The 15,685-nt window shown below is 36.9% G+C and overlaps 1 protein-coding gene across 1 annotated transcript in view; it reads right to left on the minus strand.

Annotated features, from left to right (window-relative positions):
• The window catches only part of adamtsl3 (ADAMTS-like 3), a 328,086-nt gene that overhangs the window by 77,556 nt on the left and 234,845 nt on the right, over positions 1-15,685 (minus strand). Inside the window, exons 19-21 of the mRNA XM_056461028.1 lie at positions 13,047-13,229; positions 9,325-9,478; positions 5,087-6,104 (exon numbers count right to left, since the gene is read on the minus strand). Of these exons, the coding sequence (XP_056317003.1) occupies positions 5,087-6,104; positions 9,325-9,478; positions 13,047-13,229 (1,355 nt within the window). The remainder of the gene's footprint in view (positions 1-5,086; positions 6,105-9,324; positions 9,479-13,046; positions 13,230-15,685) is intronic.

A 15,685-nucleotide genomic window follows, 5' to 3' on the forward strand; every position in this document is an offset into this window, starting at 1 on the left:
AATAAAACAAATGAGACTTTCTCCAAAAGAAAAAAAATTATTATTTAAAATTAAATAAATTAAATAAATTAAATATTTTTGATTGTTTTGTTTTACTCTGTAAATAAATAAAAATTACAAATAAAATAATACAAAAGAAATTAATTTTCTTCCACTTATCCAGCCTAAAAAGTTGTTTTGTTTTGTTATGTTTTACATTGTAAAATAAAATGAAACAAAAATAAAAATAAATTAAATTACAAACAAAACAAAATAATAAAATAAAATAAAGTAAAATTCATCCATCCATTTCCTTCCACTTATATGAGCTAAAAAAAATATTTTACCTTGTAAAATAAAATGAAACAAAACAATAAAAAATAAATTACAATTATAAATAAAATAACATCAAATAATAACAACTAAATAAAATTAATTACAAAATATAATAAAAACCTAAAATAAAAAATATTAAAATAAAATTAAAAAATCTAAAAATATATGAAAATGTAATTAAATAAATCCATCCATCCATTCCCCGTGAAAAATAAATAAATAAATAATAAATAATAATAATAAATAATAATAAATAATAATAATAATAATAATAATATATATATATTATATATATATATATAATTTTTTTTCTTCTGTTTTGTTTTACTTTAGAAAATAAAATAAAAACAAAACAATAAAAAAATTATGAAATTAAAAATAAAATAAAATAAAATAAAATAATAACAATAAAATAAAAATCCATGAAAATCCAAAATGAAACAAATAATAGTAATAAAATAACAATAATAAAAATAAATTAATTAAATTAAAATTGTTTTCATCATGGTTATAATGTATTAAAATGCTAGAAACAAAGCATATTTTAAATTACTGTACTGGTATAAGAATCTCTGTCCATTATTACAGCATAAAGCTCAGCTCATGATGATGATGAGATATAATCCTCTATGTTTTATGACAGTTTGTTAGCTACAGTATATACACATTGGATAAGCCTTCATCTTGGAATCAAACACTCGTTACTTTAGCTTGACATAGCCCGATGCATTGAACACAATAACACGATCACCTCTCAAAAATGTCTAAAAATCTCCAACAATACAAACACAAATCCAACATATTGTAGAATGACCCTTTACTTCAAGTCAAAGCTGACCTTCTGAAAAGCCAAAGCACTTCAGTTTTCCCCCATTCACCTCAGGGTTACTGGGTTTTCAAGTCAAAATTGCACGAAGAGCCCCGAACGATGTTTGCACAGCGATGTCTCCTTCAGGTCCCATAGCAGGAAGAGTGGCAGACAATGTTTGGCGACTGTCTGGCCGGAGGCTCATGCAGAGGCCGTGAGCTGGACAAAACCCACTTGCTAAGTCAATGTTTTCAATGAGAGTCCACCATCAGACCACAATGCGACCCAGGAGAGAACGTGAAAGTAGCACAGCCAGTATTTCTGACCCCGACAGACCGCATAACGTGAGATTGGAGGTGAATATTTGAGTGGGCTGGTGATTAACAGGCTTTTTTTTTTGGCAGAGTGCGGTTGCTCAATCAAGATCAGTCACGGCTGGACTCAGAGCTACACAGAGACGCTTGTTTTCTATAAAGAGAGAGAAAAAAAAGATCTGCTTTTCCGAGTTAAAGTTGAACTCTCACTTTCAACATCATGTTCATCTGACTAGAAGAACTACGGCTGATAAATGAAAAGACTTGTGAATTCCAGAAGTTTTGTAATCAGACACTATTCTGGAGTGTTACAGTAAAAGCAATGCCAAATTTGAAGATTGTTAATCTGAAAATGATAATTGCATGTCAGTGGAATGCAAAAGGAGTTTTATTTTTGTAAGTATAAAGCTGTCAAGAAGTATGCACCAGTTTAGAAATTCTGGATGAAACATACAGCCTTATTATTGGTTGCTAAAAAAATTAAGCTAAAAAAATTAGGGATGCACCGATACCTTTTTTTTTGGGATCCGATGCCCAAATCCAAATTCTGAGTATCGATCGATCTGATCAAATCTGATCCCGATACTGTGCCATTTTTTCTGTTTTGTTTTTTTTAAGCATAATACAGTTTCTATAGTTCTTGTGATAAACTCAAATATATCTTCTTTAGTAAAAATACCAGACCTATAGGCCTACTGTATATGAAGAGTTCAGATGCAAAAGCAGCTAAACGCCACTTCGCCAAAAATGAGCTAATGACATTGAGTGAATGCTTTAGGCACATAGTACATGTTCAACAAATAGATTTGCTCCAAATTATATAAAATTGCAGCGTCAGCCCATTTAGAAATAACAGTTTGTTGGCAAAAGCCTCTAAACGCCACTTGCCTTTGACAGCAAAAGCCGCTATATCCCGAGAACCAATCAGAAGGCGCAAATCGAATCAAATGTTTTCAATGTAGCAGCGCGCTGATACGCCAGCTTTTATGAGGAGAGCATTTTATTCCATTTCCGATTTCAATTTTAAAAGACGGAGTTTGATACACTGGATGAGTCTGTCCGACTGTCAGTGAATGGCAAATGAAAACGTCCCTTACCTCAAAACTTAAGAAAAAGAAAACACAAGTCGGATGTTACAGTTGGATGTGTAGCATGCATTCATAATGAGCTTTTCCGCATCGACACTACTTTGAACGAGTCCGATTTACTAAAAAGACGAAGACGAAGACGAAGTTAAGATGCCGTTCTTTTATCCCACATGGATGCTATGAGGATAACAAGAGCCCAAGACCTTAAGTATGGTGAGAATGAATGAATAAAAGTTTCTAAAATTGTCTGAGAGACATCCTATATTTGTCCAGTAGGCCTACATTTGTGTTTTATTTGCTAATTTAAGCTATTTTTTAAAAGATAAATATAATGTATAAAATTATACATTATTTATATTGCTTCATATTACGTCTGATAAGCTTTTTATATTAATGGTCAATGCACAGATATTGATGTTTCACAATGTTTTACACTACATTATTTGAATCTACCAAGCTTAGTTTACAATGTTTCCATTGCTCTACTTACATTAAATCTAAATCCCAAATATTAGAAATGACAACAGATTGTTAAGATTTAATTAATGTAAGATTTAATGTTTGACTTGACAAGTTTCATTCATTTATTTCCTTCTGCTTTTTTCTTGGTTTATCACAGCGGAATGAACCACCACTTACTTGACAGAGTATATATTTTTATATATTTTTATACATTTTTAATTTTAGGTGGTTTGTGTAATGTGTTTTATGTTTGGTAAAATAATTTGTGATGGCATTTTTAGTGATTTTCAACCAATTACACTGTCTTGTCTCAATAGGTGGATTTAGAGGTTTTTGCAAGAAAAGCACAAGTGGATTTAGCTGGTTTTAACACAAAAGAAAATTTAATTTGTTAAAAAACAAAGAATTGTCTAAAGTGACATTTATGAAATAAAGTTATTTTATTCACCAGCTAACAACCTTATCAATACCTATAAAATGAAACTTCTAAACCTAATTACAGGAGCCTGATAGAAAATGCTCTTTACAAGAAAAGAGGTCTGATGGATTTAGAGGGTTTTGCATTTGACCTTTTCATATATATATATATATTCTCATTGAAATTGTATAGAATACCTAAAATTGAACGTCAAAGTATGAAATGATGATGGCGATCGAAGCATGTGAGTGTTGAGCTTTATTGTAAGACAGCGTATTGCCGGTTCCACTACCACATCACAGACAATATTGTAACAAATTAGGGTTGTTACGATACTGGAATTCGGTGTGAGGACATAGCGAAACTTTTATCAGCAGAAAGGTGGATTACTGTAACGGCCTCCTCACTGGCCCTCCCAAAAAGACAGTCAGACAGTTGCAGCTCATCCAGAATGCTGCAGCCAGGATTCTGACCAGAACCAGAAAATCAGAGCACATCACACCTGTCCTCAAGTCTTTACACTGGCTCCCAGTTACATTCAGAATAGATTTTAAAGTATTATTATTGTCTATAAATCACTAAATGGCCTAGGACCTCAATACCTTACAGATATGCTCACTGAATACAAACAGATCACTCAGATCTTTACGATCATATAAACTAGAAACTCCAAGAGTTCAGTCAAAGCAGGGTGAATCGGCTTTCAGCTACTGTGCCCCTCACTGCTTCCAGAAATGATCAGATGTGCTCCAACATTAGGTACTTTCAAATCAAGACTGAAAACACATCTGTTTAGCTGTGCCTTTACTGAATGAGCACTGTGCTATGTCAGATAAAAAAATAAAAACTCTTTCTTTTCTTTTTTTATTCCTTTAAAACCTGTTTAACACATTTTCATCTGTTTTTAATAATTTTTAAATATTAAAAAACTAAATTCTTGTTTCTTTTATTCTTGTTTATGTAAAACACATTGAATTACCATTGTGTATGAAATGTGCTATATAAATAAAATTGCCTTGCCTTAAATTTCATGTGCTGAAGTTATACTTGATCAATTGCCTTTGATCAATCACTTATACATTGGTACCTTTTAAAAAGCCATAGCCCCAGTTTATACCCTTTTTCCTCAGTTTGTAAGAAAGTGCATAGAAAGTACAGCTGAAGTCAGAATTATTAGTCCTTCTGAATTATTAGCCCCCCTGCATATTTTTCCCCAATTTCTGATTGGTTCTGAACTATTTCTAAACATAATAGTTTTAATAACTCATTTCTAATAACTACTTTATTTTATCTTTGCCATGATGACAGCACATAATATTTTACTAGATATTTTTCAAGATGCTAGATTTCAGTTTAAAATGCAATTTAAAGGCTTAACTAGGTTAATTAGGCAAGTAAATGTATTACAATGGTTTGTTCTGTAGACGTTAATAATATTAACCTTAAAATGATTTAAAAACTGCTTTTATTCTAGCCGAAATAAAACAAATAAGACTTTCTCCAGAAGAAAAAATATTATCAGACATACTGTGAAAATTTCCTTGCTCTGTTAAACATCATTTGGGAAATATTTGAAGAAAAAAAAAATCACAGTAGGGATAATAATTTTGACTTCAAGAGAGATTTTGCAACACTCATTGGCTCCCCAATGCTTTGTTTAACAACAAATCGCAGCTCTTACCTGTTGCCATCCTGCAATGGAGCTCCATCTTTGGTCCAGGAGAGCTTTGGCTTTGGTGATCCCTTACTGGGACACAACAGAGTAAGGCTGTGGGTTGCATTGGTCAGGTAAGCAGTCCGTCCCACATGGATCCTGAGATCCCGCTGGAAGCTCATAAGAGATCCGTGATGCTTCTGCCGAACAATTGCTGCTTTTTTTGACACCTCCACCCCAGAAATATCAGAAGTGTTTGACGTCCTATCTAAATAGTTGTCCATTGTAGTGCTTTCCTCAATAGGTACTTGCCCTTGCCCTGCAGCAGCCAAATCCTCTATTAGTTTCCCAATCAGCTGCGACGCCATTTCATCCGTCACATCGCCACTTTCTGCAAGCTGACTGATGTTTTTCACAAGCTCCTCAAATTGTGCAGGTTCAAGAACGAAGGCTCCTGTGTGGCTCCTGGTGCCTGAAGCCAAAGCGTAGTTTCCCAAAGCAAGAGTATCCCAAAGCATCTCCTTGGGATGTCCATCATCATCTCTGTAGAATTCGTTTTTTTGCATCCAACTTGATTTCGAAGCCTTGTTTCCATTTGTAAACCCTTCATTGCATTTCGAACTAACAAAACCTCCTTCTTTGTTGAGGTATGGATGAAAGTTTTCCCTTCGTTCCTTTCCCAAAGCCGGATGATCCAGGAGCCTGTTATTGTATCCGATCAGCTTCAGGATGAAGGTGTCTGAATCTTGGTTGGCCCAACAGCGGTACACTCCGATATCTTCTGCTTCCAGGTTGTAGATCCTCAAAGCTCCGGATTTGGTGATGCTGAGGCGTTTGGAGCTGGTCAGCTCATCCCCGTCCTTCTCCCAACGGATCTGAGCTTTAGGGAAATGGCGAACGGGACACTTGATAATGACGGTGGTCTTGGGAAGAAGGTAGGCTCGTCCTCCAATGGTGAAACTCAGTCGTTTTTCTGGTCTGTTCTGGATGTAGATGCGTTTCAGGCCAACGACCTGAGGGCAGCGCTTTTTGGAGTGCTTGTGCTCTGGAAAGAGAGATGGAAAAAGTTCAGGAGGGTTCAAACATAGGGCTAGAGATAATTACTTTAGTTTTGCGTGAGGTTATATATATATATATATATATATGGTCAAATAATCTCAAAGGTTCAGACTCTTGATTTCAGACTCAACAAAGTCAAATCTCATCGGACAAAGGGGCTTTGGGAAGATAAGGAGAAAGACCAAAAACCATGAGGGCACAGTTTTATTTTACAATACATTCTGTACTTAACTTGACTTGATTGTCATTCACATATACTAGTGTACATAGAACGAAATTTTGTAGCATTGAGTCAGCAGTTTGAATAAGAATAACAACCCTTGTTATGTTCCCTTGCAGAACTGGACAGATGTGCGTGTGTTACAGGTATGAACGGCATTGGAGGATCCGTATTTCGTGTTGATCATGTTGACGTTGGGTTCGCGCCACCAATAACTGGTCGCCGTAGTGTTTAAAAGCTGGCCCAAACTGCAATGGTGATCTCTCTTTGTCGCTCGCTCTCACTCTTTCTTTGACTTCTGTGAGTCTCTGTGACGACAGTCTCTCTTGTGAGGACTAGTTTGAGACATTGGCAAATTTAGGCATGGGCAATATGTGCGATCGCCCAGAGCGGCATCTTACTAGGGGCAGCATGAAGATACCCCATGCACCCCCTTAACACCCCCCACCACCTTCACTTTTGTCCTCGTTGTTTGCCTAGAGCACCAGCTAAGCTTGCAACAGTAGTGAACCGAGAGAATGTGGTTTTGTTTGGTTGTGATTAATGTTCTTGTCTAAAACCTATTGAGATTGCAATGTGTTTGTTCATGAACTTATACAGTTAACCGATACTTTTTGAGTAATACCTTGGAGAGGGTGTAGAAGTGAGCAAGTCACGCACTTACAATACTCAGATTCATTCTTGTATATTTCCATTAGATTCAGGAGAGTGGTTGTTTTGCTTTTAGTTAGTTTAGTTAACACATTGGATACGTTGAAAACGTTTCTTTTCATGCTTTTCTTTCGAAATTTAGTTTAGTTTGTTTAATTCAGTTTATGTTTTGTTATATTTATTTCTTTGATTTAAGCACCTCTAACTACAACCCAGACTCATTCTGATTACGTAACCCAATATTTATTTCTCGAGAGAGCAAAATACATCCCAGGAGGTACGTTTTTTATGCAGTTTTTGTTTTCGCGAATCCACCAAAGGCCACTGTGTACGCCTTTTTCAGATCTCAAATTTCTATTTCAATAGTATTTTAAAAAGCATTGATTGACCCGCGCCCAGCCACTTCCCTAAACCCAACCTACAGTGTTTTGAAAAGCTATGTAGAAAAATAAAAGCTCCCTGATTTTTACCACGTTTTCAGATTTTACCACATTATCACCCTGTTATTTACCTTGTTTATTTTATTTTTTGGTTTTTGGTTTTATCCTGCCCGCCTTCTGGAACCGTTCTTCATTGAACTCGAACCCCATTGTTGCGACAACTCCGCTCTGCGTCTTAAGTCTGCCGGAGTACATGTCGAGTTAACGGGCAAACTGATAACAGCAGAAAAGCTGAAAGATGAAATGCAGTCATACGTAACTCTGGCTACATAACCTCACGATGGACGATGGTATAGTCATCATAATTATTCATGAATAATTAATTAACTCATAAGGAATTAATTATTTGTAGCCTACAGTTTCAACCACCTGACCCGCATGGTCTTTGTTTTACCCATAACCAAATCATAAATAAATAAAGATAAGTTACACACATATTACCACCTGTCAATCACATTTTCCACGTGACTCTGGCATGAATAGGCAGAGTGATCTGTGTCGTTATAATGGCGTCGACAAACTTGGTTGGTAAACAGGCGCACAACCAACAGCAACCAACCAACAGTATCTGAGGTTTTCACTAAAACTCCTAAGTACAAGCGTGAAATCGAAAGATTGAAGCAGTGTACTGATGCTGTGACACGTTATCTAATAGATTCAAAAGACGAAAGAGTCGTTTTATAGAGACAAGATTAATCAAATATCATGTTTAACAACTATAGAGAGACGCGATCCAGCGGTACATCCTTGATAAACTGTCTGACGTGCACTGCTCTCTGAGGTTTTGTGCTCAAAGCACTCACCGACTGCTGGAGCTCAGACACGTGCATACGCTGCAGCATGACAGAGTGTGTGGTCACGTGATTTGCGTTTTCAGTGGTATAGTGTGGAAGGAGAGCTTTTAAGAATTGTTTGATGAAAAACGCTAGTGTGGACGTGGGTCGTTTTCGCTCTAAAATGCTATTTTAAAACTAAGACGTATTAGTGTAAATGGGGTCTAAGTGTGTATTTTTCATGAGCGGGTTGCTGCTGCGACGGGGGGCAGAGCGGAGGATCGCGATGCCAGCTCAGCATCGTGATCTCTATCGCACATCAGTGATGGACGATGGCATCGTCTATCGACCCAACCCTAACTGTCATAACTAAAAAAGCCTTTGATATAAAGTGTTAAATACATTTCAGTACTTTAGTACTTTCTCCTTATGTCATTTCATTGTTATTACACATAAACATGTGTTTTGTTTTGTTATATTTTTATGTTTGTATATGAAAAAACATGTAATGTTGAATACCCCCCACCCCCCACCCCCCTCTCCGACTGTATCTCTTGACTTCCATAGTACTATTTTCCAACCATGGAAGTCCATCCAGCTACCAGCATTCTTCAAAATATCTTCTTTTGTGTTCACTCACAAAGGCCACATGACGGACAATAGAAGATGTGGTCATTTTCATTTCGGGTGATCTCTTCAACACAAACTCAGCTAATCTAAAAGAAACGATCACGATTTAAGCTATACATGTAGGCCTCTCAAAGCAATTCTGGAAGCTTCACATGTTGTGTTATTATATACGACCACTGAGAGTTCACTGGTTCATGTGTATCATAAGAACAATGATAACATGCTAAGCGATACCTACACAACCCTGTTATTTATTTGAGAAATCTGAGATGAAACTCAAGCAGGATTGGGCCGTTTCTGCAGCTCAAAACCATCATGGGGTCTCAAACTCTTTTTATGAAATTTCCCTCCTGTGCTGGTGTCAGAATGTATGGAAAGCATAGTGAGAGCAAGATCAAATAGAGGTCAGTTCAAAGTGAAATCACAATTGGCAAGAATACACAGGGTTAGACACTGTGTAAACTGCAGGGCAGACAGCATGACATGTCTTACTGTTGCATGGGCTCATGCGGCAGCTCCTGATCAGAGGAGGGAGGGGAAGATCACTGCAGGATGTCCTGTCCAGGGTGACCAGCTGACCGGAGGCTGTCTGTCTCCTACATACGGGCTCCCTCCGCTGAACGCCTTTACCACAGGTCACAGAGCACTGCAAACACACATTGAAAAAAAAAAACATGGCCAATCATAAAATTCTAATCTTCTCTTAAAGTCCCCATGAAATCAAATCTAACCATATTGATTTTGTTAGCTCATATTGCTAGTTGTGTGGTGAACGATTCATCTGTGCATGTCATTAAGAAAAAGAAAGTTTGCCCTTGTAATCTTTAATTGAAATCTGAAACTTGTTTTGAGTTAATTCTCAGATTACGTCTGTCTGAGGTATTGGGCGTGGCTAACATATTTAACCACGCCCCTCCAACTGTCAGTGTTGACAACAAACAGAAATGGTGAGCAGGAGGTGTCTGTCTGTTAGGTTGTAATAACCAAAACTCTCTTCTCGATCTTTTTGAATGAATTGCCTACTTTAATACATCCAATCAGCTCGCAGTTAAAAAAAAAAAAAACAAGCCACGCCCACCGTTTTCTCATTTACTATTCCGTTTCTTTAGACACTGCATCAAAAAAAAAGGTTGCAGCTTACGGTTCATGCTGAATTTAAACATTTCTATAAAATAAGTTTAGAAAGAATGCACAAATTACAGTGCATCCGGAAAGTATTGATAGCGTTTCACTTTTTCCACATTTTTTCATGTTACAGCCTTATTCCAAAATAGATTTAATTCATTTATTTCCTCAAAATTCATTCTCCACACAATACCCCATAATGATAATGTAAAAAAAGATTTCTTGAAATTGTTACAAATTTATTAAAAATAAAAAACCTGAAAAATCACATGTACAGAAGTATTCACAGCCTTTGCTTAATACTTTGTTGATGCACCTTATTGATCACCTCCCTGACTAAGGCCCTTCTCCCCCGATCATTCAGCTTAGATGGCCGGCTAGCTCTAGGAAAAATCCTGGTGGTTCCAAACATCTTCCACTTACAAATGATGGAGGCCACTGTGCTCATTAGAGCTTTCAGAGCAGCAGAAATTTTTCTGTAACCTTCCCCAGCCTTGTGCCTCGAGACAATCCTGTCTCGGAGGTCTACAGACAATTCTTTTGTCTTCATGCTTGGTTTGTGCTTTGACATGCACTGTCAACCCTGGGACCTTATAAAGACAGATGTTTGCCTTTTCAAATCATGTTCAATCAGCTGAATTTACCACAGGTGAACTCCAATTATGCTGCTGAAACATCTCAAGAATGATCAGGGGAAACAGAAGCTCAATTTAGAGCTTCACGGCAAAGGATGTGAATACTTCTGTACATGTGATTTTTATTTTTAATAAATTAGCAACAATTTCAAGAAATCTTTTTTTACATTCTCATTATGGGGTATTGTGTGGAGAATTATGAGGAAAATAAGTGAATTTTATCCATTTTGGAATAAGGCTGTAACATAAAAAAATGTGGAAAAAGTGAAGCGCTATGATAACTTTCCGGATGCACTGTATAACTCATCCCACATGAATTAACGGGCAGAAAATTCAGTCAGTAACAAATTATAAATGCCTTGGTATGATAAACTTGAGATGTATGGAATGTTTGTGTGAGCAAAAAGCTTCAACAGAGAATGTATATCTTGAATAAATGTTGCCCTTGTGACGTCTGTTAGACTCTACGTTGATATTTTCCAGCATACATTTTGTTTATACACAAGGTTTCATGGCCTATTTTGTTATTTTCACTTGCTTGCATACTGAAAGGTGCAGTAGGTCATTATCTTCAGAAGCATTTTTTGTTGTGCTGGTTGAAAGTCGAGTTGTCAAGGCCATGGTGCTCCACTGGAAAGAAGTGGTTTGCCATCTCCAAGTTGGAGGAAAGTCCTTACCCCAGGTGGAGGAGTTTTGTTCATGAGTGAGGGAAGGATGGAGCGTGAGATTGACAGGCAGATTGGTGAAGCAGCAGCAGTAATGCGGTCGATGTATCGGTCCGTTGTGGTAAAAAAAAGGAGCTGAGCCGAAAGGCAAAGCTCTCGATTTACCAGTCAATCTATGTTCCTACTTTCACCTATGGTCATGAGCTTTGGGTCATGACCGAAAGGACAAGATCTGGGATACAAGCAGCCAAAATAAGTTTCCTTCGCAGGGTGGCAGGGTGCACCCTTATAGATATGGTGAGAAGCTCTGTCACTTGGGAGGAGCTCGGAGTAGAGCTGCTGCTTCTCCACATTGAGAGAAGTCAGCTGAGGTGGCTCGGGCCTCCTGGACGCCTACCTAGGGAGGTGTTCCAGGCATGTCCCACCGGGACAAGGCCTTGGGGAAGACCCAGGACATGCTGGAGGGACTATGTCTCTTGGCTGGAATGGGAAGTTCACCTCGAGATCCCCCCAGAGGAGCTGGAGGAAGTGTCTGGGAAGAGGGAAGTCTGTGGTTCTCTCCTAAGACTGCTGCCCCCGCGACCCGGCCCCCGAAAAGCAGTTGAAAATGAATGAATGAATGAATGGCTGAAAGTCTCTTTGCATTCCAACAGTAATAGTTAATGTAAATGATCTAAATGTATTTATTTGTACACTACCTGACTAAAGTCTTGTTGCCAGTTTTAAGTTTTAGGAACAACAAATAATAACTTGACTTCCAGTTGATCATTTGGTATCAGAAGTGGCCTATAGGAAAGGCAAAGGCCTCAACATTACGCTTTTTTTACCAAAATAAAATATGATCATGCCTTGATTTTGATTATTTAATTAGGACAGAAAAGTCTTACTTTGCTTAGACAAAAGTCTTGTCATTTAACAGAAATAATGTCCAGTATAGAATATAAAGTCATGGTGCAGTGGAAAAAGAGTTAATATTGTGTCTGACTCCCATGAGCTTGGAGGACTGCATCCATACATCTTACGTACATACATCTCTTTCATCTTACCCCAGACATGCTCAATAATACTCATGTCTGGTGACTGGGATGGCCAATCCTGGAGCACCTTGACATTCTTTGCTTTCAGGAACTTTGATGTGGAGGCTGAAGTATGAGAATGAGCGCTATCCTGCTGAAGAATTTGCCCTCTCCTGTGGTTTGTAATGTAATGGGCAGCACAAATGTCTTGATACCTTAGGCTGTTGATGTTGCCATCCACTCTGCAGAGCTCTCGCCCTCCCCCACACTGAATGTAACCCCAAACCATGGTTTTTATTTAATCAAAATTGACTGATTTCTGTGAGATTTTTAGCTCCATGCGGGTTCCAATAGGTCTTCTGCAGTATTTGTGATGATTAGGATGCAGTAACAGATGATTCATCGGAAAAATCTACCTTGTTCCACTTTTCAAAATGATCAACTAGAAGTCAAATTATTATTTGTTGCTCTTACAACTGGGATTTTATGACAAGACTTTTGTCAGGTAGGTACTTTGGACTTTTATTAAAGTAATATTAAAAATGATTACATTTAGTGAGTAAGTAAGTAAGTAATGTGCATTTATATAGCACATTTATTGTGTATTGCCATACACCCAAAGCACTTTACAAGCCTATGAAGGTATTTACAGTCATTTCCTTTACCAGAGTATCTGTATTTTCCCTTAAGTACTTTGATTTGAAGTATCCCTTCAGAACAAAAGTATTATCTGGTAATGTTATCTCCAATGTTTATGTTTGTAGGACACACACCTTGGACCACTCTCCACCTTCCAGACGAGGCAGCAGACAGTCAGCATTGGTGCAAATCCTGTGGACGTCAGGTTTGGGTCCGGTGCAGTCCTCATCCCTCAATCTGCGGTAGCTTCCGGTAGCCAGTCTCTGTTTACAGTAAACCTTCCTCCATTGAGAGCCTCTGCCACACGAATGAGAGCACTGACGAAAAATAAACACCACCATAAACACCAACAAACCAACAGCATTCACATAATGCATGACACAACCGCTGAGAGAACAGCATGTGCGCAAATATAGTCACACATCAGTCGACGTGCAGATGTTGTTTACAGCAGAAAAGCCAAATAAGCATCCAAAGTCAGCCCTAAAAATGATTTCGCATCATGTTTCATAATAAAATGCTCTAAAAACACATGCTGGATGAGAATAACATGCCCTTCAAAGTGTTTATGCGAATGTCTGGCATCAAAAATGGCTTTTTATCTTCCTTGTAGGCAAAAAGTCTCACTAATTAATGTCATTGCTTTCCATGATATTACAGCGTTTTATTTATTTTCTGCGGGAAATGTGGAATGTGGTTCAATTTAACAACTGTCAGCTTAACCCAGCAGTTAATTTCACATTAAATATGCATAACTCAGGCAATATTAAAGACATTAAGATTATATTTTGACGGAATATTCTGTATACTACAGTCATTTTAAACAGTAAATGACAAACAAATGAGTTCAGCTGGGTTTTACCAAAGAGGTCACACGTTTATGTGTAAATATTTTAATGTAAATCTTAATATAAAGCTATTATTCCTAACATTAATTAACAATTTGAAACTATTTGGATATATAACATTCAAATACAATATTTATCATTTAAATCCATGTAATATAAAATTAATTATGAGCCAAAAAAGAGAATATTTACTCATTATTTGACTTTCATTTTTAAGCTTTATTGCATTGCTTATTTATAAATAAGTGTTTGCCCCTTGCTGATTTCTTATTTTTTAGGTGTTTGTCACACTTTAAGGTTTCAGACCATCAAACAAATATAAATATTAGTCAAAGATAGCACAAACAAACAAATTATGCAGCTTTGAAATGAAGGTTTTTATGATTAAGGAAAAACAAAATACAAAGCTGCATTGTCCTGTTTGAAAAAGTGTTTGCTCCCTTGATAACTTGCACTGAGTTTATTACAGCACTGTGGATGAATTTTGGGTGAATCATCTTTGCAGAATTGCAGTAATTCACCCACATTAAGGGGTTTTCGAACATGAGCAGTTAAGGTCATGCCACAGAATCTCAATTGGATTCAGGTCAGGACTTTGACTACGCCATTCCAAAGTCTTAATTTAGTTTTTCTTCAGTTTTGGATTATTACCAAAGTTTGCTTCAGCTTGAGGTCACTAAAAGATCACCGGATATTCTCTTTCAGGATATTTTGATACACAGCAGATATCACAGAACATTTATTCACACAGGGCTGTGTAGTTTTGTATTTAGTTTCCACATAATAATAAAAAAAACTGCATTATGTGTTTACATGTGTTATCTTTGATTAATATTTGAATTTGTTTCAATGACCTAACATATTAAAGTGTGACAACGTAGAAAACATTAAAAAAACAGTACACACCAGTTTGGTTTTCCAAGCATTTTAGCGACAGTATGAAGCACAAGTTACCAAAACCTTAAACTACATATGACCTTACTTGCTTAAAATCCCAAACCGGCTTTGCGCGTCAGCCCTCTAGGTTCGGCAGTGTTTGTCTTTGAGTAAAAAATTAACACATGTACTCTGAAAGACATCATCCTTGTAATTTGTAGCAAATTATCAATATAGTTTTGCTGAAATAACCTGCTGTTGTATTGGCCAAATGCACTGAAAAAAAGATTTTTGCTGCTTGTTCAAGCTACTTATTTAAAATGAGTTGAAACCATAATTCGTAAGTTTTTTTGGGGACAACATAATTGTTTTATGTTTAATCGACTTAAATTTGTAAAAACAGTGAAGTTAACTTAATTGATTTGTGTTGAGATAACATGAAGGAATTGTATGGAACCCAACAGCTTTTACAGTGTGAATAGTTTTGCAATGCCAATGCATTGATGAAATTAACAACTGGATGTGCCAAAACTTTCTTCAGTTAAACAAAGAGAAAACTCAAGTCATTGTGTTTGGGAACAGAGATGAGGTTCTCAAGGTGAATGCGTACCTTGGCTCTAAAGGTCAAACAACAAAAAATAAGGTCAAGAATCTTGGGGGAGTCAGATCTGGTATTCAATAGTCATGTCAAAGCAGTTAGTAAATCAGCATACTATCATCTCAATAACATTGCAAGAATTAGATACTTTGTTTCCAGTGAGGACTTTGAGAAGCTTGTTCATGCTTTTATCAGCAGCAGGGTGGGATTACTGTAACGGCCTCCTCACTGGCCATCCCAAAAAGACAGTCAGACAGTTGCAGCTCATCCAGAATGCTGCAGCCAGAATTCTGACCAGAACCAGGAAATCAGAGCACATCACACCTGTCCTCAGGTCTTTACACTGGCTCCCAGTTACATTCAGAATAGATTTTAGAGTATTATTATTGTCTATAAATCATTAAATGGCCTAGGAGATCATTACATTACAGATATGCTCACTGAATACAAA

Source organism: Danio aesculapii, chromosome 7 (assembly GCF_903798145.1).
Source record: "Danio aesculapii chromosome 7, fDanAes4.1, whole genome shotgun sequence".
NCBI lineage: Eukaryota > Metazoa > Chordata > Actinopteri > Cypriniformes > Danionidae > Danio > Danio aesculapii.